Consider the following 22,917-nt stretch of genomic DNA (forward strand, 5'->3'; position numbering starts at 1 on the left):
TTACTTTTGTTTTGAAAAAAAAAAAAAAAAACGTAAAAATTAAAACTGAAATAAAATTAATAAAAACGTCTCCAAATTACATATGTAACCATGGTTCCCGAAGGGAACGAGATGCTGCGTCGGAAAACGGTATGGGAACACCTTCAGCGTGACCACGCTCTGAATCACATGTGTAATCAGTCCAATGGAAGGGCGAGACGTCATAGGCGGGTGATGTAGCGACCAGGAAGCTATAAAAGCACGTGAGGTGGAACCGGCATCAGCTTCTAGGAATGAAGCAAGTTCTGACAGGGATGCCGAAAATATGGCCCTGAGATGCAGTGTCTCCCTTCAGGGAACCATGGATACATATGTAACCTGAAGATGTTCCCATTCAGGGACTCAAGCTGAGTCAAAAAACACTATGGGAATGAGTATGGCCATGCCGCCAGACTTGCAAATCCCTGCCTAGTGTGGAACTTCTGGAGGATTGAGCCTTGTCCCTGAAAGGAGAGGTGAGATCAGAGGATTAGAGGCTATGGAATAGCATCCTGATCCAACATTTAGCATATGCTTCTCACAAGCTTCTCTCGGCCTCATCACACCACGGAGGAAACATGTAAGAAGAGGGTGTCTTCCCACTGAATGGCCACCGAGAGGGGCATGGTAGGCTGCACTGGCCGCCACAAAGACAAAGTGGGTCAACCCTGCGGATAAACAGGCCTGCAACTGGGCAGTTGACTGGGTCGAGCTAGCAGTCTCTGCACCAAGAAGTTAAAAATTTCCACTTCAAGGCATACAGTTTCCTCGTGCAGGGAGCTCTGGATAGGAGGATGGTCTCAACAACCTCGGTTGAGAGACTGGAAGCTATGAGCTATAGTTCAATGCTTATGTTTTCCTCGTGCAGGGAGCTTGTGGAGAAGGGAAATCAGGGAACCGAGAACCCTACTCAGCCTGGCCAATAGGGCTAGGAATAGGGCTACTAGTAGCTGACGGACCCCGTCCCATCGCACTCTTTCCAGAACTCCCGGGAGCAGAGCGATTGGGGGAAAGACATACAGATGAAGCCTCTGCCAAGTCTGTACCATGGCATCCAGCCCCAGTGGAGCTGGATGAGTAAGAGAGAGAACCAGAGGTGACCGTTCGATATGAGTCGCAAACAAGTCCACCTGAGCCTGGCCAAACATTCTCCATATGTGTTTCACCCTTCGGGGTGAAGCTTCCATTCCCCTGGCCTCTGCCTCTGTCTCGACAGGATGTCTGCTCCCATATTCAGATGCCCAGGAATATGTACTGCTCTCAATGAAAGGATTTTGCCCTGGGACCACACAAGGATCTGATGGACCAGCTTGTACAAGGGGCGCGAACGAAGACTTCCCTGGTGGTTGATATAAGAGATCCCCACTGTGTTGTCGGTGCGCACCAGCACATGACGATCTCTTAGGTCCTTGAGGATGTGCTTCAAAACTCGAAACACGGTCACTATCTCCAGGCAATTGATGTGCCAAATGAGATGGCGATAGCTCCACAGACTGCGGGCAGGGGGGCCACTCATGACCGCACCCCAACCGGTGAGGGATGCATCCATCGCTAGCGTTACGTTAGCGTGACAAGGAGCTCCCAGCACAGGGCCCTGAGACAAGAACCAAGGTTTCCTCCACATGTCCAAGGCACGTAGGCATAACTGTGTGCCTTGATCATGCGAAGCGGGTTTCCCCTTGGGGAGAACCGCTTGTTCTTGAGCCACCACTGTAGGAGTCTCATGTACAACAGGCCAAAAGGTATCACACTGGACGCAGCTGCCATCAAACCCAATAGTTTCTGAAACTGCTTGACAGTGAGTGACCGGCCTTCTCTCACTCTCGCGACTGCGGTGAGGATCGACTCAATCCAATCAGGAGAAATACGTGGCTACGTCATGGTCGAATCCCACACCATGCCCAGAAAAGTGGTTCTCTGTACTGTAGAAAGCACACTTTTCTTGGCGTTAAAAAGCCCAGCTCTTTCGTTTGAGCGAGAACACCATCTCTATGTCGAACTACCATCCGCTCTGATTGAGCTAATATCAAACAATCATCATTGTGGTTGAGTTGTAAAAGTGTGGGGTGAGAGTGCAAGGCCAATGGAAGAACCGGTATTGGTAGGCTTTTGCCCCCAAAAGCAAGCTTCAGGAACTTCCTATGATGGGGATGGATGGAGTGTGGATCTTTCAGATCGATCTTGACACACCATTCCTCGGATTTGATCTGAGACACGACCTGTTTGAGTGCGAGCGTGCCGAACTTCAGTCCCCTGACTGAGCAGTTCAAAAGACGCAGATATAAAATAGAATGCCATTACAAGAGCATGCTTAGGACCCACCAGAGTGGGGGTAACCCTGTTGAACCGAGGTGGAGGAGAACCAAACTGGATTCTGTAGCCTCTCTCTACAGTACGCAGGACCCATTGAGACACTTTTAGCAGTAGTCTCTCGAGACTGACCTCTGGTGTAATCAGACAGCTAGCTCGCTGACCTGAAGCGGCGAACCGGCAGGGCACGGTCGTACAAGCTGCTCTAGAGACCTCCGTGTAGGTCGCGAGCCTCTTAGCACCGTTATGTTTCCGGGCGGTAACTGAGAGAAGCACTCGCTGGAGACCGCTGTGCCCTGGAGGGTGGGCAGACTGATCTCCTGAGGGCACTGAGGAGAGACGGGCACCATGTAATGCGGTGTACACCGCTCTTCCCCAGAGAGAGCTGGCCCTCAGAAGTCCTATAAGCCTTAGGCGTCAGGACATTTTAGACGAACACTATTCAGCGAGAATGACAGTCTGCAGAACCACCTTCCGCTAGAAACCTTTGGCCTGGTAGCACCACACTGACTCTAGACTCTGCGGAGTATGAGAAGTGACACCCCCAGAATGAGGAGCTGTAACACGGTAGGTTGGGACTGCTCCCGTCAAGCAGTCCCTGCTGACAGCCTCAACCTCCTCAGAGAAAGAGAGGTAAACATGTGCTCTTACTCGAGAAATTTTTATCCCAAGAGCCCCTGTATATCTAACTTTTCATAGTGAGATAAATACTTCATTTTATTCCTCAAAATGAAATGAAATCAAACATGGTCTGGTGTGATAAGATTCATATCAAAAACTAAAAATGATATATCTAACTTCTCATAGTCAGATAAATACTTAATTTAGTTAGAATTTAGTTCAGAATTAAATGCAGCTAAACAAAAAAACTAAGTAAACATGGTCTTGTGTGGTAAGATCAAAAACTCGCCTCGGCAACACGTGAGCCGCTTGGTCACACAAACAATATCAATCTCCTCTGAGAAAAATAGCTGCAGCACCGGGCTCTCACTCAGAGGGGGAAAAAAACTGCAGCGCGGGACTCCAAGCCTCGAGAACGAGCTCTAGATCTAGGGAATGTGAGTGGAGATAGGAAGAGCTGTCTCCAACCTGTCCACCCGATCATGTGTGATCCCCATGATCTTAGTCGCCGCCGTGATCTCAGTCGCCGCCGTGCCTCAGCAGCAGCAGGACCGGAATCGCAAGATCACAGGCACAGGCAGTGTTTTTTTTAGCAGTGTAAATTAAGTGTTAATAACATATTCAAATGTAAACACACATGATTTGTTGTACTTTGACAGACAAAATAGCACAGCTACGCTAAATCTGACCAGCCATGAGAGCACCTAAATGACCTCATAGCAATGACACTTGGATGAGGGCAGCTAATTACAGGAACACAGACACAAAGAGGCATGAGGCCATTCATCACTGCAATACATCCACTCTCTCTGCACCACAACGCCGCTCATATCACACTTTATTAGGCCACAGATGCACTGGCATTTACAAATGACTGCTGCCTATGGAAAACAGCACATTTGCCTATATTTCTGCATACATTTCTGGGGTTTGATTCAATGTCAAGGAGAGCCGCTCTCCATAGCTGTCGTTTTCACAGAGATTAGTGAGATAAGCACTATTTTATTCAGTTCACTGCTCTTTGACACAGCTATAAACACACATCAAAGATCTTGAAGGAGCTGGAGAATGAAAACATATTTAGACCATGTTTGAAATATCTTTAACAAATCGTTCAAGGTTAAGAAGTTAGTTCCAATAAAAAAGATAATTTGAAAACTGTCTGAAACTGTTTTGGACCCCACTGAATTACATTGTACAAACACAATTGTTATTTTTTGTGTGGACTATCCCTTTAACATCATATTTTGAGTTTAATCTGGCATGAAATTAATGTCAAAAGTGTCATAATTTATCTGATGTATTAATCAATTCCATTTTCATCAATAAAATCATATTTCATAATCATAAGCATATTAATACTTCTTGTACTTTTTATATTTTCTAGATTAAACATTTGTGTACAAATGTGAATAAGATCTTGGGGTAGAGTTGGGGTAAATTATTTTAAGTAACAACCTATAAAAATAGCCATAACACCCTAGCAACCAGCTAAAACACACGCGGGGACTACATAGTATTGTGACTCAGCTATATCTCGGTACAAAAATTTCATGGTAGATATGAGTGGTCACTTTTAACTCAGAGATCAGACATTTGGTTACATCATACAGTAGTAACAGTCACAAAACCCTAGCAACCAGTCCACAACACCCTAGCAACCATCCAGAACACATTAATGGCCACCTACCAGTGCTTTAAAGGAACAGTCCACCCAAAAATTAAAAACTGACTCACCCACAGGCTATCCGAGATATAGATGAGTTTGTTTCCTCATCAAATTGGAGAAATTTAGCATCACTTGCTCATCAATGGATGCTCTGCAGTGAATGGGTGCCGTCAGAATGAGAGTCCAAACAGCTGATAAAAACATCACAATAATCCACAAGTAATCCACAGCACTCCAGTCCATCACTTAACGTCTTGTCAAGCCAAAAGCTGAGTGTTTGTAAGAAACACATCAATCAAGACATTTTAATTTTAAACTTTTGGCTAAAATACGAGTCCATAATACATAATTATGCTTCTGCATGTGAAAAAATCCATCCCCTGTTGTGAATCAAAATCCACTTACATAATTGTTTAAAAGTGTTTTGGACTGTTTTAGTTTCTAAACGGCGCTGTGCATATTTCTCTCCTGATTCAGACGAGATTACTTTTTCATTTGTGAAAGCAATGATTTAATAATAACTTTGTTTCTGACAAGCATGCAGCTTTTCACTTCACAAGATGTTAACTGATGGACTGGAGTGGTGTGGATTAATTGTGGATCACTGTGATGTTTTTATCAGCTGTTTGGACTCTCATTCTGTCGGCACCCATTCATTGCAGATGATCCATTGGTGAGCAAGTGATGCAATGCTACATTTCTCCAAATCTGTTCGAGACGCGAGCCTAAGGGTGATAATTTATTTATTTATTTTTTTTTTTGGGGGTGGGGGGGGGGGGGGGGGGGGGGGGTTAAGTAATTCCTTTAATTCTGAAAATCACATAGTGTATGATTGTCACAGATGATTTTTAGCTTCAGACTTTGATTTCATAGAGTCGGAGCCAGGTTATCAGACATGTTTGATATTCTAAACTGATTTTATAACACATCGTTTTCATTTGTCATACGTCTTCTATCAACAATGCACATGTTTCTGTGTGAGTTATTTTTGGAAGTCTTGTAGTGTGTGATCCTGCTTTAGTGTATGATGGCCAACTTTTCCTATGTTATGCTTTACAAAACCGGCAAGTTTATGATGCCTAGTGTTTTAAAATCTGTTGTGATTCTAAAAGTTCTGTAGTGTATTGCAGCCTTTAGAGACATTCAGTGTCCAAGAAATCAACAAGAACATCTCAGCAACCACTCAACATTGTGCTCCCAATATTTACAAAGGTCACTCATGATCACTAAGTAAAAGTGTAGTTAAAATTCAAATTTCATATTTGACTCGTAAAGTTTTGCTAACAGTTTAGTATAGGAACCAGTTCTCACTATTAACTAATTGATTGCATGCATATTATTAACATTGTGGCTGTTTATTAGTATAAAGCACATGTTCTGCTGACCATATTCTACATCCATAATTCTATCCAATACCTAAATTGAACAATGACCCTTCTGACTATTAATAAGCAGTGAATAAGAAGTTTATTGAGGTAAAAGTGTAGTTAATGGTTTGTTAATAGTGAGAATTGGACCTAAAAATACAGTGTGACCAATGTTTTTAAAAGACTAAAGCTGAACTGGGAAGTATCAAACTGCATAAGTTATAATAAAAGCACTCTAACTACTGAATAATTCACTCCAACTAAATGTCATTAACTGTCGGGTCTCTGGGCTAATCACCTGCCTTTTGGGGTTGTTGCTGAGTGTTTGTTGTGAGTTTGGATGGTTTGACAGCTCACCGCGTGTGTCTGTTTGATTGTTTCCCCGCCCTCCTTGTTTCTCCGCTTGTTATCTAGATTTGTTGCCACCTGGTCCCTGTTACCTCTAATGTCTTCCCTTTATAGTTCCCTGTGTTTCTCTGTTTGTTGTCAGACTGTTGTTACTCGTACCGATAGCTCTCGAGGGGCTGGACTTTGCCATTGCCGACGAACTTGCGGCCCTAGAACTTCCGCGGGAGTTGGATAGCCTGATAGATCTCGCACTCCGTGTGGAGGGCCGTCTCAGCCGCCGCCACAAACTGGGCAAACTCCCGCTCCGTGGCGCCACCTGGAGTCCTCTTCGGCCAGTGCAACCAGCCATCAGCTCTCGGAAGAGGAACCCATGCAACTGGGTCGTCTCCGGCTTACGCCGCAGCAGAAACAAGAGCGTCTGTCTTTGGGGGTGTGTCTGTATTGTGGCAAAGGAGGCCACTACGCTCTTCAGTGCCCGGTAAAAGCCAGAGCCCACCAGTGAGGCGGAGAGTCCTGGTGGGCACTTTTCACAGTTCAAGCTCTCCAGCAGCACGCACTCTGCTGCCGTTTCAACTCTCCCTTCAAGGGGGTTCGCATGCTGGTCTCGCCCTTGTGGATTCGGGGGCTGAGGGGAACTTTCTCGATGCTGCTTCTGCTCGCAGTTGGAACATCCCGTTTATTCCGTTGGCAAGTCCCGTGTCGGCATGGTCATTAGCGGGCAGTCCCCTTACCACCATCACCCATGTCACACTCAGTGTTAGCCTTCACATCGCTGGCAACCATTGTGAGCAGACTGAACTATATATTATCGATTCCCCGAAGGCTCCATTAATACTAGGACATCCCTGGTTGCATAAGCACAACCCACACATTGACTGGGTTAGTAATTCAGTTTTTATCTGGAGTCAGTCTTGTCACGTGTCGTGTTTGGGTGCTGCTTTTCCTCCTGTCTCTGTGTCTTGTGTTTCACAGGTGAATCCCTCGGATCTGACTGGTGTCCCGGCGGAGTACTATGATCTTTGAAAGTCTTCAGTAAGGCCCGGGCCACTTTGCTACCTCCGCATCGCCCTTACGACTGTGCCATTGACCTTCTCCCGGGCTCTTCTCCGCCTAAGGGTCGTCTATATTCCCTTTCGGGTCCTGAAAGAGAGGCCATGGACAAGTATATACGTGAATCACTTCAGGCTGGGCTCATCTGCCATTCCTCCTCTCCCGCTGGTGCGGGGTTTTTCTTCGTGCAGAAAAAGGACGGCTCCCTGCGCCCCTGTATTGATTACCGAGGTTTGAATGACATTACTATAAAGAACAGGTACCCCCTACCTTTAATGTCTTCTGCTTTTGAATTATTGCAGGGAGCTCGGGTCTTCACCAAGTTAGACCTCCGCAATGCCTACCATTTGGTGCGGATTCGGGAGGGGGATGAGTGGAAAACGGCGTTTAAACACCCCTTCGGGACACTACGAGTATTTGGTTCTTCCGTTTGGCCTTACCAATGCTCCGGCTGTTTTCCAGGGACTCGTCAACAGCGTGTTGGGTGACATGATTAATCAATTTGTCTTTGTGTATCTGGATGATATCTTGATTTTCTCCCGCTCTCTCCAGTTACACACCCAGCACGTCAGACGGGTTCTCCAGTGGTTATTAGAAAACCAGTTGTTTGTCAAGGCGGAGAAGTGCGAATTCCACGCTGAGTCTGTTACGTTCCTTGGCCATATCATCTCCACGAGAGGGATTAAACCTGATCCCGCTAAGATAGAAGCTGTTGCCCAGTGGCCGGTCCCTGATTCCCGTAAGGCTCTGCAGCGTTTCCTGGGTTTTGCCAACTTCTACCGGCGATACATCAGGAATTTTGGTCAGATCGCTGCACCGCTCACGGCCTTAACCTCCACCAAGGTGTCCTTCAGATGGAACCAGGAGGCTCAGGTAGCCTTTGACATTTTGAAGTCCCGTTTTGTCTCTGCACCTGTCCTGTTGGTTCCAGATCCTGAGGCTCAGTTTATTGTCGAGGTTGATGCTTCGGACGTTGGGGTTGGCGCAGTTCTATCTCAGCGTTCCCTCCGTGACGGGAAGGTGCACCCGTGTGCATTCTTCTCTCGTCGTCTCAGCCCTGCAGAACGTAACTATGACATTGGCAATCGAGAGCTGTTGGTGGTGAGATTGGCTTTGGGGGAGTGGCGTCACTGGTTGGAGGGGTCGGCGCAGCCCTTCTTGGTCTGGACGGATCACAAAAACCTTGAATACATCCGTTCGGCCAAGAGGCTGAGCTCGCGTCAGGCTCGCTGGGCGCTCTTCTTTGGCCGATTCAACTTCACCCTCTCGTACCGGCCGGGATCCAAGAACGTCAAACCCGATGCTCTCTCTCGCCTGTTCGGGGCCCCCGAGGGGGAGCTTGCGGCCGAAGCTATCCTCCCTGAAGGGGTGGTGGTCGGAGCCCTTTCGTGGGGTATCGAGCAGCGAGTTGAGGAGGCCGGTCGAGGGGTGCAAGTGCCGGGAGAGTGCCCGGCGGGCAGGCTGCCGGTGCCGGCTGCGCTGCGCTCTGAGGTCCTTCAGTGGGGTCACGCATCCAGGTTGGTCTGCCATCCAGGTATTCGGAGAACGTTGTTTGCCATCCGACAGCGCTTTTGGTGGCCTACTATGGCCGAGGATGTTAGACAGTTCGTGTTGGCCTGCCCCACATGTGCCCAATGTAAGCCTGTGAATCGGCCTCCTGATGGTCTGCTCAATCCTTTCCCTATCCCTTCCCGCCCTTGGTCACACATTGCCCTTGATTTTGTCTCTGGGCTTCCTCCGTCGAAGGGTAACACTGTGGTTCTCACGGTGGTGGATCGCTTTTCCAAAGCGGTTCATTTCATTCCCCTGCCCAAACTGCCCTCAGCCCGGGAGACCGCCCAACTAGTGGTGGATCACGTCTTCCGTCTCCATGGTTTGCCGGTGGATGTAGTTTCAGATAGGGGTCCCCAGTTTGTCTCCCGGTTCTGGAGGGAATTTTGCAGACAGATTGCGAGTCTGTCATCAGGTTTCCATCCCCAGACCAATGGACAGTGCGAGCGGGCCAACCAGGATCTAGGAAGAATGCTCCGCTGTCTGACATCCAACAATCCGAGTTCCTGGTGCCAACAGCTCTCCTGGGTAGAATACGCTCATAACACCCTTCCTGTGGCCGCGGCAGGTATGTCTCCCTTTGAGTGTGCTGTTGGTTATAACCCACCTCTGTTCCCTTCACAGGAACCCAATGCAGCGGTTCCGTCCGCCCTGGCTTTCGTCCAGCGCTGCCGTCGCACCTGGGAGAAAGTCAGGAGGGTCTTGGTCCAAGCCTCTGGCCAAACCAAGACCGCAGCCGATCGTCGCCGGTCCTCTCCTCCTGCCTATGTGTGTGGTCAGTGGGTTTGGCTTTCTACCAAGGATCTGCCTCTCCGGGCGCCTTCTCGTAAGCTGGCGCCCAGATTCATTGGGCCGTTCCGCATCACCAAGGTGGTTAATCCGGTGGCGATCAGACTCAAGCTTCCTCCTACTCTTGGTCGGGTTCACCCGGTGTTTCACGTTTCTAAGGTCAAACCGGTGTTCTCTTCGCTCCTTAATCCTGCTTGTGATCGCCAAACCCCCCACCCCCTTGTCTTGTGGATGGATCTCCTACCTATACGGTTAGGAGATTACTCGATGAGCGGCGCCGCGGCAGGGGGGTTCAGTATCTCGTGGACTGGGAGGGTTATGGTCCAGAGGAGAGGTGCTGGGTTCCATCCCGGGACATTCTGGATCGCTCGTTGATCGAGGACTTCCGTCGGCGACGAGGTAGGACCCTTCCTGGAGTGCCGGGTGGCGCCGCTGGGAGGGGGGGTACTGTCGGGTCTCTGGGCTAATCACCTGCCTTTTGGGGTTGTTGCTGAGTGTTTGTTGTGAGTTTGGATAGTTTGACAGTTCACCGCGTGTGTCTGTTTGATTGTTTCCCCGCCCTCCTTGTTTCTCCGCTTGTTACCTAGATTGGTTGCCACCTGGTCCCTGTTACCTCTAATGTCTTCCCTTTATAGTTCCCTGTGTTTCTCTGTTTGTTGTCAGACTGTTGTTACTCGTACTGATAGCTCCGACCTTCTAGTTTGTCTGTGTACTCACCTTGTGTCTTGTCATCAGGCTCCTGTGCTCGTAGCAGTTTATCACAACCTCCTTTCACGTGAATTCAGTTTCAAGAAATCCTCACGCTGTCATCGGTACCCTGGTCTCGGCTGTTGAGCAAACAGTCACTCGGGTTAGTGATCCAACCCACCAGCCACCCCTCTCTGGTCGTTGTTTCGGCTGATGTCGGTCGCCGCTGCCCTCTTCCTCTCTCGATCGGGTGACGGCATTCCTCTAGCGGACTGTGGAACAACCATTCACCTGCTCTGTCTCTTCTGCTTAATAAAGGCTCTGTTTAATCCGCTACTGAATCCAGCCCGTTTATCCCGACATTAACAAAATAAATTAATGAAAATTAAAGAGTTTTTGAAAAGAGCTAAATGATAATTAATATCAATCAAAGGGTCGGCAAAGCTACTCTACAGTACCACCATATTTGGGATACAGTTCCCTCTGTGTGTCACAATCAAAAAATGGCAAACTCAGCTGTCCCGTGCGTGTTATTCTGTTATACAGCAGCGCTGACTGATCCCATGGTCATCAAAGAGTCCACACAGCGTTTATGATCAGATATGATCTGAGCCTTACGGATGCCTCACACAATGCCATAATCACAGTGTTATCAATAGTCGGGTTTGGGCTGGATACATTTAAGCCCTGCTGGAGATTTGGCCGTTGCTCTGTTATTGAATATTTCCATTGTCAGGCCAACAAAAGTGTGATGATCGCAGGCAAAATGCTTACACAGGAAATTCTTTCTTTGCATTGTAAACAGTGGTTGATGTCAGCAGTTTTGAACAGAAATATGTGATGATTGGAAAAGCACTGTTTTGTTCCTCTGTGATGAGTTCTTTAAAAAAAAAAAGCTGTCCGGCCTGTGGACAGTTGTGTCATTCTCTGTTTTTCATGTCACTGTCCTTCCTTTAAAACATGGGAAAGGGTTACACATATTTTGCAACCTAATTCAGCAAAATAAGTTCTAATATAGCAAGATTCAATCACATAAGAATGATGTTGTTCAATTTTTATTTTTTTACTTAATCTAATGTCTGTTTGAAATTCTTGTAATATTGCTATCACAACATAATGCAGTCCCTTTGACATGTTAAGTAAAAATAGATTTATATATAAAATAAATGTAAATGAGTGTAGTGCTACTTATATTTATTGCATGCTGCACTTCTTTTCAAAATGAAAAGAAATAAGAAACTATATTTTGCATAAGGAAAACATAACCTATTTTTAGAACCATTAAGATTTATTGTAACATTTTCAAATCACATTTAACCTTAAATTGTCTCTACTTCAACACATTATATATATATATATATATATATATATATATATATATAATTCTTATTAAATTATCTTTTCTTTTGATTTTCATTATTGTTATACAGAATTTTTGTAACTATATTACAAATTAAAAGCAGTGCAACAAATACTTCTGTCATGTATAAATACATATTAATTGATGTATCATTATTTTGAATCGCAGTATGAGAATAACTTTTTTATGTATTAATTTGTATTTTCTTTAAAATAACACACCACAGAAAAATAAATGTCCTATTTTCTTTATGCAATCTATATATAATGTCTTATACTTTCTTTTGATATTGGGGTAAAATATGACCTGGACATACATGCATATGACTGGTTTTGTGAGTTTCACCTTACCTTTTGTGAGTTTCTACTTACTGAACTTCTATGAACTGTTTAGCCGAGCAATGGTTCATACATTATGTGAAATAATTCCACATTGCCATTTTCCTTTTTGGAAGAAGTCAAGCCACCATTTTGGCAGCATCCATGTATCTGGGAGATCTAGGGATGTAAAACATCAGCTGAACCCTAGTCACCCATCAGGTCTTTATCCGCCTGCTTACACCTCCAGTGCCTCCCATCTGTTTGAATCAGATATGTATCTGGAGAGCTCTGGACTCCCTTGAGCTTCATTCTAGCTGATTGCTCATTTTATAATGCTAATGGTGGCAGGCGGGATGGTGTTGGGTTCCCGTCAGCTGGTCTCTGCGCTGAGAAGAGTGTCTAATAGACTTTGACAGTTAAGAGGGCAGATCTTATTCACAGAGGGATTCGGTATGTAGTATTATTGTGAACATTCAGTGGACATATTACTCAACGGATCTCAATGTTTTTGGTTATACAGGATGTGTCACTACGGAGGAATAGAACTTGCTGGGAGAGTCCAGTCGAACAGTTCTGCACACAATGGACCACAAGTTTATATGCCCTATTTAGATTCTTGTTACAATTAAAATGCGGAAGAAATCTTTGGAAAGAGACTCAGTAGGGATCAGCTACTTCTGATCGGTGGTGATGGCAAATACAATTAAAAAAGTATCCATATCATAGCACATTAGCCATATGACAATGATCACAGTAATAATAACCACAACATTCACAATTTGCTAATAGCACATTTTATCACCTTTTAAACAGACTTCCAAAGTCCAGACAACAAACGCTAAACCATTGCTGACCATCTGTCCGTGTGGTTTACAGACATGAGGTAGAGCTGATGAGTCGTACCTACTCGATGAATGGCCTCTTTTATTCTGTTTGGTTGTAGAAGGATCATCTTCCACTGGCAAAGATCATTGCGTATTAACACAATGTGTTATTATTGGTAAGTTTATTGAAATGTAAATGCAGAGGACAAGGTGACCTAGATTTTTATCAGTAGAGAAAGGGCATGAATTCTGCTTGTGTGGAAGTAGGGAAAGAATAATTTCTTTGTTAAAGGTAAATCAATGAAAGAGGAGATTGGTGCTTGAAGGTATATACACTCATATGGTATGACTTTAAGTAAAATTACGAAAGCACAATCCTTTTAAATTAAAAGGGAAATGAAATTATTCATGCTTTGTATAAGCCAAATGCAGAGACAGTTGAAATGGAAAATGGCTTTGAGAACTTATGCAGTTGCCATAATATACAAGACATGATGCCACAACATAAAATAAGGTCATACATAACAGTTCCTCCAATGTAACAGTATAAATGTACATACATATAAATGTACACAGTATTTTTTAAAGGGTAAAAAATAAAAGAAATAGTTTTAGCATGGTTTAGTGTTAACATTTACAATCTAAATACTGTACGTATGAAAGAACACATAATTCAAGCACAAAATATATTAATGTGAAACACTGACTGATAAGTAGTTTTTGATAAGAAATAGGGATTCATTTATCCATTAAATAATACAAACTTACCTCATCACAAATCCAGTAAAGAGTTTAGCAAATGTACTGGATAAATACCTTCAGTTATTAAAAACAAAAAAAAAAAACTTAAGTGTAAATCAAAAGATGTTAGCTGCATATTAACAATACTTAGAATGTTCCTCAGCAAAACAACAAAAACCATCAAATTAATTTATAAAATACAATCAACACTACTTCAGTTGTGAAGATCTGTCCTACCTAAGGAACATTAACCAACAGCAGAATTTGTATTAATGTCACTACACAGGGTACACGTAAAAAAATCCTAAAGAAACAACATGCATATGAAATTGCATCACAATTGAATGTACAGGTTTGCACCCTGAAAGACAAAATTCAATTTGTTGCTGTTGTTTTATTGTCTTCTACCAATTGCCGGAAATGAAAGGTTGCACCATTTTCGCTCAGTCTCTCGAGCCAAGGTAAAGCTCTGTTGAGTTGCAATTTTTCTATATTTTCCAGTTGCCCAGCAGAAATCGACAGGTGAGGTATGACACCATTTTGAATTACAGGTATTTCATTTGTCCTTGCACCCAAACAACTAGAGGTATATTGGCTCCAGAGGCCTAAGGAATTTCCGTTACGCACTTTAGCCACAACATCTTTTGGGTAAGAGTCCTGAAATTGCTCGGAATTGGATCTAAGGAATGGACCATCAACAGAAAGTCTGCGACCTCGTCTGGCTGGAGAACTGCTCCACATGTGAGTTCCCATATGAACCTAGATAGAAAACAAGATGCAAAATGCAAGTAGGTAATTGGCTATGCAAAATGCAAGTAGGTAATTGGCTATGAGGTATCTGGAATGCTACAACTGAATCTATACAAAAAAAGGTGAGTGAACATCTTTATCATCTTTTAACTGGTGTACCTTCAAATTTCCTTTAGTGGTAAATGCACGTCCACATATGTTGCAGGCGAAGGGTTTCTCACCAGTGTGGGTTCTTTCATGAATTTGCAGTGCACTTGAAGAAGAGAAGGTCTTCCCACAAATGTGGCAGAAATGCTGTTTAGCTGTTTGCCGAAGTGGTGTTGCTGTTAAATTTGGTGCAGAAAGTACAGGCAATGTGGAAGCTGTTGAGCTAACTATACCTGTGTGTGAATCTTTAGGATCTTTTTTGATGAGCCCATTGTGGTCAATCCTTTTTGAGGGAATAATTGGTTCCATGGAGGGTAGAAACTGGTTTGTTGGAAAAATCAGGATCTGATTTGCTGGCTGAAACAACTGTGAAGGTAACTCTCGCATCTGGTGGGTAAGCATGTGCTGTTTAAGGTTACCTTTGGTTGAGAACCCTCTGTTGCACGAAGTGCAGATGAATGGCCGCTCTTTGGTGTGACTTCGATAATGAATATCCAGAGCACTTTGACAGGCAAATGTCTTGTTGCAGATATCACAAACATTGCTTTTTAGGGATCCATGCTCATTAAATGGGAAAATCATGGTCAAGCTATCTTTTGGTGTATCTCCAGATGTTCCATAAAGTAATCTAGACACTGTAAGATTTGGCTGTAGGCTTGAGATTTTTGATTCAGCAGATTTCAGATTTCTGTCAGTTGTAGTGTATCCTTGCCTTTCATAAGCAGAGCCACTGGGGGAGGATGGATTCCAGGAGGGTGTCATCTCAGTGATGGCCGAAATCCTTCTCCTTACACTCTCATGGTCACTATCTAGTGAAGATAATCGCAGGGTTGAGCAGTCTCCATCCACTGATCCATTCCTCAAAGTCAACTTATCGGCGTTTAACAAATTTTCCACATTCGAAACTGCAATCTGACTCTCTGACCCAGTTACTATGGCAAACTCAGAAGAAGCAGGGGAAGAACATAGACTGTCCGGTAAAGAGGCTGGGTATTTTGAATCAGATTCACCTTCCATAACATCCATGTTCTCACTGGATAAGTTATCCTCTTCCAAGGTCCTATCATCTACAGAGTCAGCATCCTGATCCATGGGTTCTGCACAGCTTTCATTCAATGGGACATTAGGAATGTGACCACCCATATGCATGTGGATATGCTGCTGTAGAACCATTGCATTTGTAAACTTTCCTTGACATATTGGGCATGAATTCTGTATTCTAAGAGGTGTCATGGAACGATGAATGCTGTAGTGTGTCTTGAGATTGCCCTTGGTTGTAAAAGCCCGTCCACACACTCTGCATTTGAATGGCCTTTCTCCGGTATGGGTGCGGTAATGCATTTTAAGGGCACTTTGACAGCTAAGAACCCGGTGGCAGATTGCACACTCATTGGGGTCAGTAGACTTCTTGTCAATGTTCTCCACTAACTGCTCCAGCTTTGAAGTCTCAGATGCTCCAGGAGGATTTGGAAAACTTCCAAAAAGAAATTTGGTTTCAATCTGCTCTGATTTTAGCTTGGTTATTAAGGTTGTATTGGCCGAGGTATTAATAGCAATGTCATCTCTTGAACCCTCCCATGAGGAGCTTAGTAAGGTAGCAACACTCAAGGGTTGTGTAACCTCTTGAAATTTCTCATTTGGAACTAGAGGAGGGCTACAAGCAAATCCCTTTTGATGTTCATTACTTCTCTCACAGACCTCGCTGACAACAGGACTATGATGTTTAGTTATTGATACCCCTTCCTCCTCTTTTTTAATGATGGGTAGAAGACTTGGCAAAGATGATGGCAGCCTAAAGCCAAGTGAGTTACCCACTAAAGGTTTACTATCCAACCAGTTTAGAGCAGGCTTCTCAGGAGGCAGAGACATGCCATATGGAATACCTGTGCTGGTTGGGACATTATCTAAATGCTCTGGAACCGGATAAGGATTCATTAGTATGTTAGGATACTTCTCCTTGTGACGTTGGAAGTGGACTTTGAGATTCCCACGGGTGGAAAACCGATTTCCACATATGTTACATTTGTAGGGTCGCTCTCCAGTGTGAGAGCGCAGGTGTATTTGCAAAGCACTATCACTTCCAAATACTTTGGCACAGAACCTGCATTTGTGCTTAAATATACAGTCTTCAGATGGTCTCTTGTGTTCGCATACACTTACATTGAGGGGTTTGGCTTTCCCATGCTGGGCTAGGGCAGTCAAAGCATTCAGGTCCTCCACAATTGCACCAATACTAGGCAAGGAGTTTGCAGAAATATTAAAGCTGTTTGGTTTATGGGGCAATTCAAGTTTGTTTAGAATCCCATCTGTAATTGAAGCAGGAGATTGTGCAGGATTTTTTAAATGAGCTGTGCCATCAGCTGTAACACTGACTGTGTTTCCATTCAAAGACTGATTACTACACAGATCACTATAAACCTTTGATGGGTTGCCTCTGTTTTCATCAGTCATTTGGAAGTTTCCTTTATCACCCCTTAAGTCATCTTGGTTGTTTTGTGAAATAACATGTTTAGATGGTTTAACATTAGCAGCTAGGTTTTCTACTAGCCCAGCAGCTGCTGTGAGTTGTTCAGAGAGGTGTGAGCTAAGTTTTATCAGTGAACTGGTTTGAGACAGACCATTGTAGCTATTTGTGGCCACAGGTGTATCAGAATTTTGAGCTGCTAATAGCATTATTTGGCATCGAATTTCTTCAATTAGTTTTAACTGCTGCACCTGCTGTTCCTGCAGTGTTAACAGCTGCTCAATCAAACCAGAGGCAGCCATTTTGCTATAGCTAGTGTTTCTGCAACTTGTCTTTAGATTTAAACTTGTTTCATGCGAGAACTGAGCAACAGCAACTTTGGTGTTTTCTAGGTTTTCAATGAAGACATTGCTATTAATGGCTGATAATTTACATAACTCAAGTAAGGTATTCTCTTGAGGTAGTATAGTTGAGAATTCTGAACTAAAGCCATCAGCATAATCACTGTTTTCATTATCATGATATAAATGAGACTTTTTGCCAATGTCATGACTGCTGTTTTTAAAAGTGTGTAAGAATTTGTCAGCTTCCACTGATGTCCCATCATCAGAAAAGTCACAAAGTTCTTCTGTATGGTCATTACTTGTCACTCCATCCAAATTCTCCTCGTTGAAGAATGGTGAATTAATTTTGAGGCCAGAAGGTGGAGAATCTAGGCTTTCGTTTTCACTTACTATTAGAACTAATTGATCTTTTGAACAGTCTTTCTGGTGTTGGTATAGGTCTGTTGTACTGGAAAATTCAGCACAGCATTGTTCACAGATATGGACATTGCAGTTTGGAGTGGGGTCATTCTCCATTGTATGATCTGAATTTCAAGAAGAAAAAAGATATTCATTTTTTTATATAAGATCATATTAGATAACAACTCAATGTAAAAGACAGTAGATACAGTAGCATGCATCTCAGATGTAACATAATTCATGACATAGTGGGAAAATACAATTCTTATTATAAAATTACTTCCTAGTTACCAAGTATAACATCATATGCACACTGAGTATTTAACATTTTACAATAACTTTATGGCATTTTCAAACTGATCTCAAATTATGTAAAAAGAACAGTTTTGTTTCAAGTGCTTATATAGGATATCCTATAGATTTAACTTTTTGTCCACTATAAAGCAGATAATGTAAAGTTTAACAACAGAAAGTATCTATTAATAGGGTATAATAAGGTCTGTTTTTCTATACACTTTACAACAAAGGATTTTTTATTTATTTATTTTTATGAAAATTAATGGGCAACAGGGGTTGGGGTTGTTAGAAACAGAGCTGCAGATTACACTAACCTAAATTAAACTAGCCCCACTTAATAGGGACTAGCTAGTTTGTGACAAAATGTTAGTTTTTTTAGATGTTGATACATTTTTATTTCCCATTAATTCAAGAAAAATAAGAGATTATTTGAACATTTCTAAAAACTTTGTTAATAGAGTTAAATGATTGATGGAAGCAACAATTTTTGTAAAAAAATAGGAATTTCAAAATGAGAACTTAATTGTTTTCCCACCATGCTGGTAAAATTACAAATCATGTTATTTCCTGGGTGTCACAATTTTAATGGAATGTTACTTTTTTTTTTTTTTTTTTTTTTTTTTTTTTTTTTTTTTAATATGGTGAAATTTAACACAACAATTGATATTTAGATATTCAATAGTATTGTCTACGTTTTGTGGTGTGTGTGTGTGTGTGTGTGCATACATACAGAAGAAAAAATTGTAGTAGATGCTTTGTATTAAAATTCGTGTATAAGAAAGAAATGTTACACAAATTCCGTACTTTTTTCTAACTTTATTTAATTTGCGCGCTTTGATCAAACGCCTTCAGCATGCTAGTTCAGAAAGTGATAGAAAACTTACCGATGAGAACATAATGTGGCTTAGCCTGTTTCCTCCGGGACATGCTGGAATAAACCTGTTTTTCTCCCTGAAGAATCCACAAGTGTCCTCATCAAAATGAATCAGTGTCCAACCAAAAGCATCCTTGTCAATAAGCCCCGGTCAGGGTGAACCTACCGCGGGACTCTCTACATATTCATCATAACTGAGAAATAAAGTTGTCAGAAATGAAGTTGCGATTACCACAAAGGAATGTGCTAATCTTAGTGATTTCAGCAAAGACGAATTAAATAAGGTATAAGCGAAAGCCGTTCATACATCACCGAACTGTCGATCACAATATCCAAATTAAATACACTCCCCCAACTCAAAGCATGACAACTCCAAGACCGCAAATCCATGAGGAAAATCTTTGACAGCGTTGAGAGAGTTCAGCCCCGCCCTTCGATATTCCTATTGGCCAACGCGGTCCACAGCCACGCACATCAGCGATCCTATTGGTCAGTGTCTTTCAGATAGGCGTAGACTGTGCTCATTAAAGCGTGTATGAGCGCATGAATCAGTGGCTGCTAATGTAAAGGATTATTGTTTCACCAGCAGCAACACAAAACCACAGTGATGTTTCCTAGTAACACTTTATAATATATCTTTCATTAATAAGTCATTTACAAACATCATCATGCTAAACATAAAAAATAGTTAATTAAACTTTACACAGCATCAAACATTAATGCCAATGTATTTTAACTAATCATCTGTTAAGCATTAAGTTATAAATGAAATTATTACCGTCATGGAATTTATTATAAAGTGTAACCTATAGTTTTGCTGAAAAGAGTGTTTATACAGAGTGTGTGCAGTTAAGAAATGCTTAATTTCCAGGAAAATCAGTCTCTACTTTGAAATGTAAAATTCAACTGTAAACTTTTTGCCAAAGTTTTTATTGGTCTATAATTACAGCATGTAACAAAAGGTCTAACCATAACCCAGTCATCATTTACTCACCCTCATGTCATCCAAACCCCTATGGCTTTCTTTCTGAAGATCTGAACATGTTTTGCACGATATTCATTAATGAAAAGGGAATCTTCAAGCATCCATAGGACGCAGAATCACAATAAAGTGTCATTAATGTTGTCTACAAGACTTGTGCGCTATGATACGTCTTCTGAAGATGTTCGACAACTTTGTGTGAGAAGTAGACCGAAATTCAGGTCGTTATTATTCATTGATAGGCCTATTCTTCCCTCCAGTGAGCCTTTAAAGGGATACTCCACCCCAAAAAGAAAATGTAGTCATTAATCACTTACCCCCATGTCGTTCCAAACCCGTAAAAGCTTTGTTTGTCTTCGGAACACAATTTAAGATATTTTGGATGAAAACCGGGAGGCTTGTGACTGTCCCATAGACTGCTAAGTAAATAACAGTGTCATAAAATCCATAAAAGGTATGAAAGTCATCTTCAGAATACTCCATCTGCCATCAGACGTGCAATCTGGGTTATATGAAGCGACGGGAACACTTTTTGTAAGCAAAGAAAAACAAAATAACGACTTTATTCAACAATTCCTTTGTCAACGGTCTCCTCTGTGTCTCTCCATATCACCATATTCTCTTCTGTGTCATCGCGCCACAAGGATGCACTGTTTCTATGTGTATTTAGCTTTGATTTGAAAGAAAACAGCGCATCCTTGTGGTGCTGATCATACAGAAGAGCATACGCAGCATATGGTGATATGGAGAGACACAGACTGTTGACAAATGAATTGTTGAATAAAGTTGTAATTTTTGTTTTCTTCTTTCTTTTTTAAAGCGTAATTATGCTACGTGCTTTATTTAAACTCATTTCAGGTTTCTGTTCTGTTTACAAATAAATGATGTTAGATGGGCTTTTCTGTTAAAAAAAGTAAAAATAAAATGGAAGCAAAATAACAAAAGAAGAAGGGAAATTATATCATTCATATTTCAGTGCTGCTTAGCCAGTCTGCATTACAAACTAAAATTATTTTTAGCATGGTGTGACTTCAGTTGGCAACACAAACACACATTCATTATTTCCAGCCCACTTTTGATTCACTCATTCACCTCTAAAACCACACACACACTCGACCCTTAAAAGTTTACTGTGTGTTTGCACAGCATCCAGTACAAGTCATTATAATCAAATGCATTAATAGATGATGAGCCACACTGAGCCCTAATGATATATTTTGCATGGTTGTCTGTTTTCAAAAAAACAGGATTTTATTAAATGCCACTGTGATGTAAACAAGTTATTTTTACCTGTCGCTTCTTCTCCGCAGCTTGTGTTGCTGTGAACAATGAAGTGTTGACCGAAGCCGGTTACCTTATACATGAGGAATTTTCCTCTGCTCTTTGATGGTGCGTGAACATGACTATTACTGTCCACCTGATCTTTTGATTCATGGTTCTTCTGTGCGGCGCACAAATACATAAATACATATGTTGGTTTTGTGTGAACGGGAGCACACCAGGTGCTCATACTGCACTCATATGAGTCATGTTTTACAGTCATTAGATATGAAGGGCTGCGCGGGAGCGCTATTATCTGTGGCCTAGGGTCCTTAGCAACAGACTTGATATGGACAAATGACACCTCCACTTCCTAAAAAACAAACACAGCATGCCAGCACTGTCTGACACCAATATTTTCACACTATACGTGCATAATTATCCACCTGGACTTCCTGCTCGGGAATATTTTGTTTTCCTCTAAGCCACAGCCACTTTTACACATCATTTTGCGTTTTCTGGTTGAACTGTTTTTGTGGAAGCAACCTTTATGCTTCGTGACTATTGCAGTATTATTTAATACTGCAACTTCGTTTTCAAGAAGATTCCAAGACATTTTACGGTGCACTCTAACTCAGTTCAGCTCATTTTCTGCTGTTAAAATATAAATTGCAAAATGTAGGTCAAGAGAAACTAGTAATGCATTAATAATGCATTGTCTATATGCTAATCTATGTTCATACAGTATATATATCTCCTACTCACTCTAAACTATTTTGTTTTGAAATGATATACTTGGTACAATATTCTGAAGGAGGTGTTAACATGCAACAACATTTTTAATGATACAGGCACACATTACTGTTGTTAAATATTATTACTTTGAAATGGTTGTTTTTATGTGAGTATATGTTACAATGTAATCTATTCCTGTGATTTCAAGCTGAATTTTCAGCATCATTACTCCAATTTATTTGAAATAGAAAAATTTAAGGTTCCCTGAATAAAAGTAAATTATTTTAAATCAACCAATCAATCAATCAATCAATCAATAACAAAATTATTATGGTAGTATAAAGCAAATGTCTTTTTAAGACTTCTAAAAAAGAGAATATAAAACTTAGTCGATGGGCAATTTATTTATTTATGTATTTATTTTTCAAATTCAGTCTGTATTTTTAAACTGTGATTTATTTCAATAAACTGGCATTATTACTTTTTAAAATCATTTTTATTTAGCCATATGTATTTTTATATACACTGGCATTTATTTGCGGATTTAAGGGTTCTTTTAATTTTGATTCTGCTCATTTTCCTATTCCCAGTATATTCTATATGAGTTTGTATGTGTGGATTGATGCCTGTCACTGCTGTTTTGTCTGGGGTTTTGTTCTGCCTTTAAACCCTTTTTTCACTCTTCCTCAATATCCTGTGAAGACTGAGCTACTTAGACAGTCCACAAAAGCATCAGATGAAAGTTGGAATACTACGCTCATTTTCATAGTGTTAAAAGACAAGAGAGAAATACATTCATTCCCTGCCACTCTTTTTAATAAGACAAACAATAAAAGAATTTGAACATTAACAGCACACTGCAAATGTTATTAGTTCAAAGTGGTATTTCTATACCTGATTTAACCCATATAATGTAGTTTCTGTTTTATAAATGAATGTATTTAGTGAATAAAACAAGTTAATTTAGATTTTTAAACTTTTTAGGTTATAGTGCATTTAATACTTTATTT

General features: G+C 41.8%; 1 protein-coding gene across 2 annotated transcripts; it reads right to left on the reverse strand.

Moving 5' to 3' along the window:
- Window positions 1–12,903: 12,903 nt before the first annotated feature.
- Window positions 12,904–19,305, reverse strand: LOC109073918 (sal-like protein 1). Of its 2 annotated transcripts, XM_042753583.1 has the most exons (4): window positions 19,238–19,305; window positions 18,941–19,124; window positions 14,565–17,884; window positions 12,904–14,414 (listed from the first exon to the last, which is right to left on the reverse strand). In XM_042753583.1, exons 2-4 carry the CDS (start codon window positions 18,981–18,983, stop codon window positions 14,031–14,033), a joined length of 3,747 nt encoding a protein of 1,248 aa, XP_042609517.1. In that variant the 5' UTR covers window positions 18,984–19,124; window positions 19,238–19,305; the 3' UTR covers window positions 12,904–14,030. The 2 variants fall into 2 exon arrangements, with proteins under 2 accessions (XP_042609517.1, XP_042609516.1); XM_042753582.1 differs by having other exon boundaries at window positions 18,941–19,298.
- Between the last annotated feature and the right edge of the window lie 3,612 nt (window positions 19,306–22,917).

The sequence above is a fragment of the Cyprinus carpio genome, chromosome B25, assembly GCF_018340385.1.
Source record: "Cyprinus carpio isolate SPL01 chromosome B25, ASM1834038v1, whole genome shotgun sequence".
NCBI classification, from domain to species: Eukaryota; Metazoa; Chordata; class Actinopteri; order Cypriniformes; family Cyprinidae; genus Cyprinus; species Cyprinus carpio.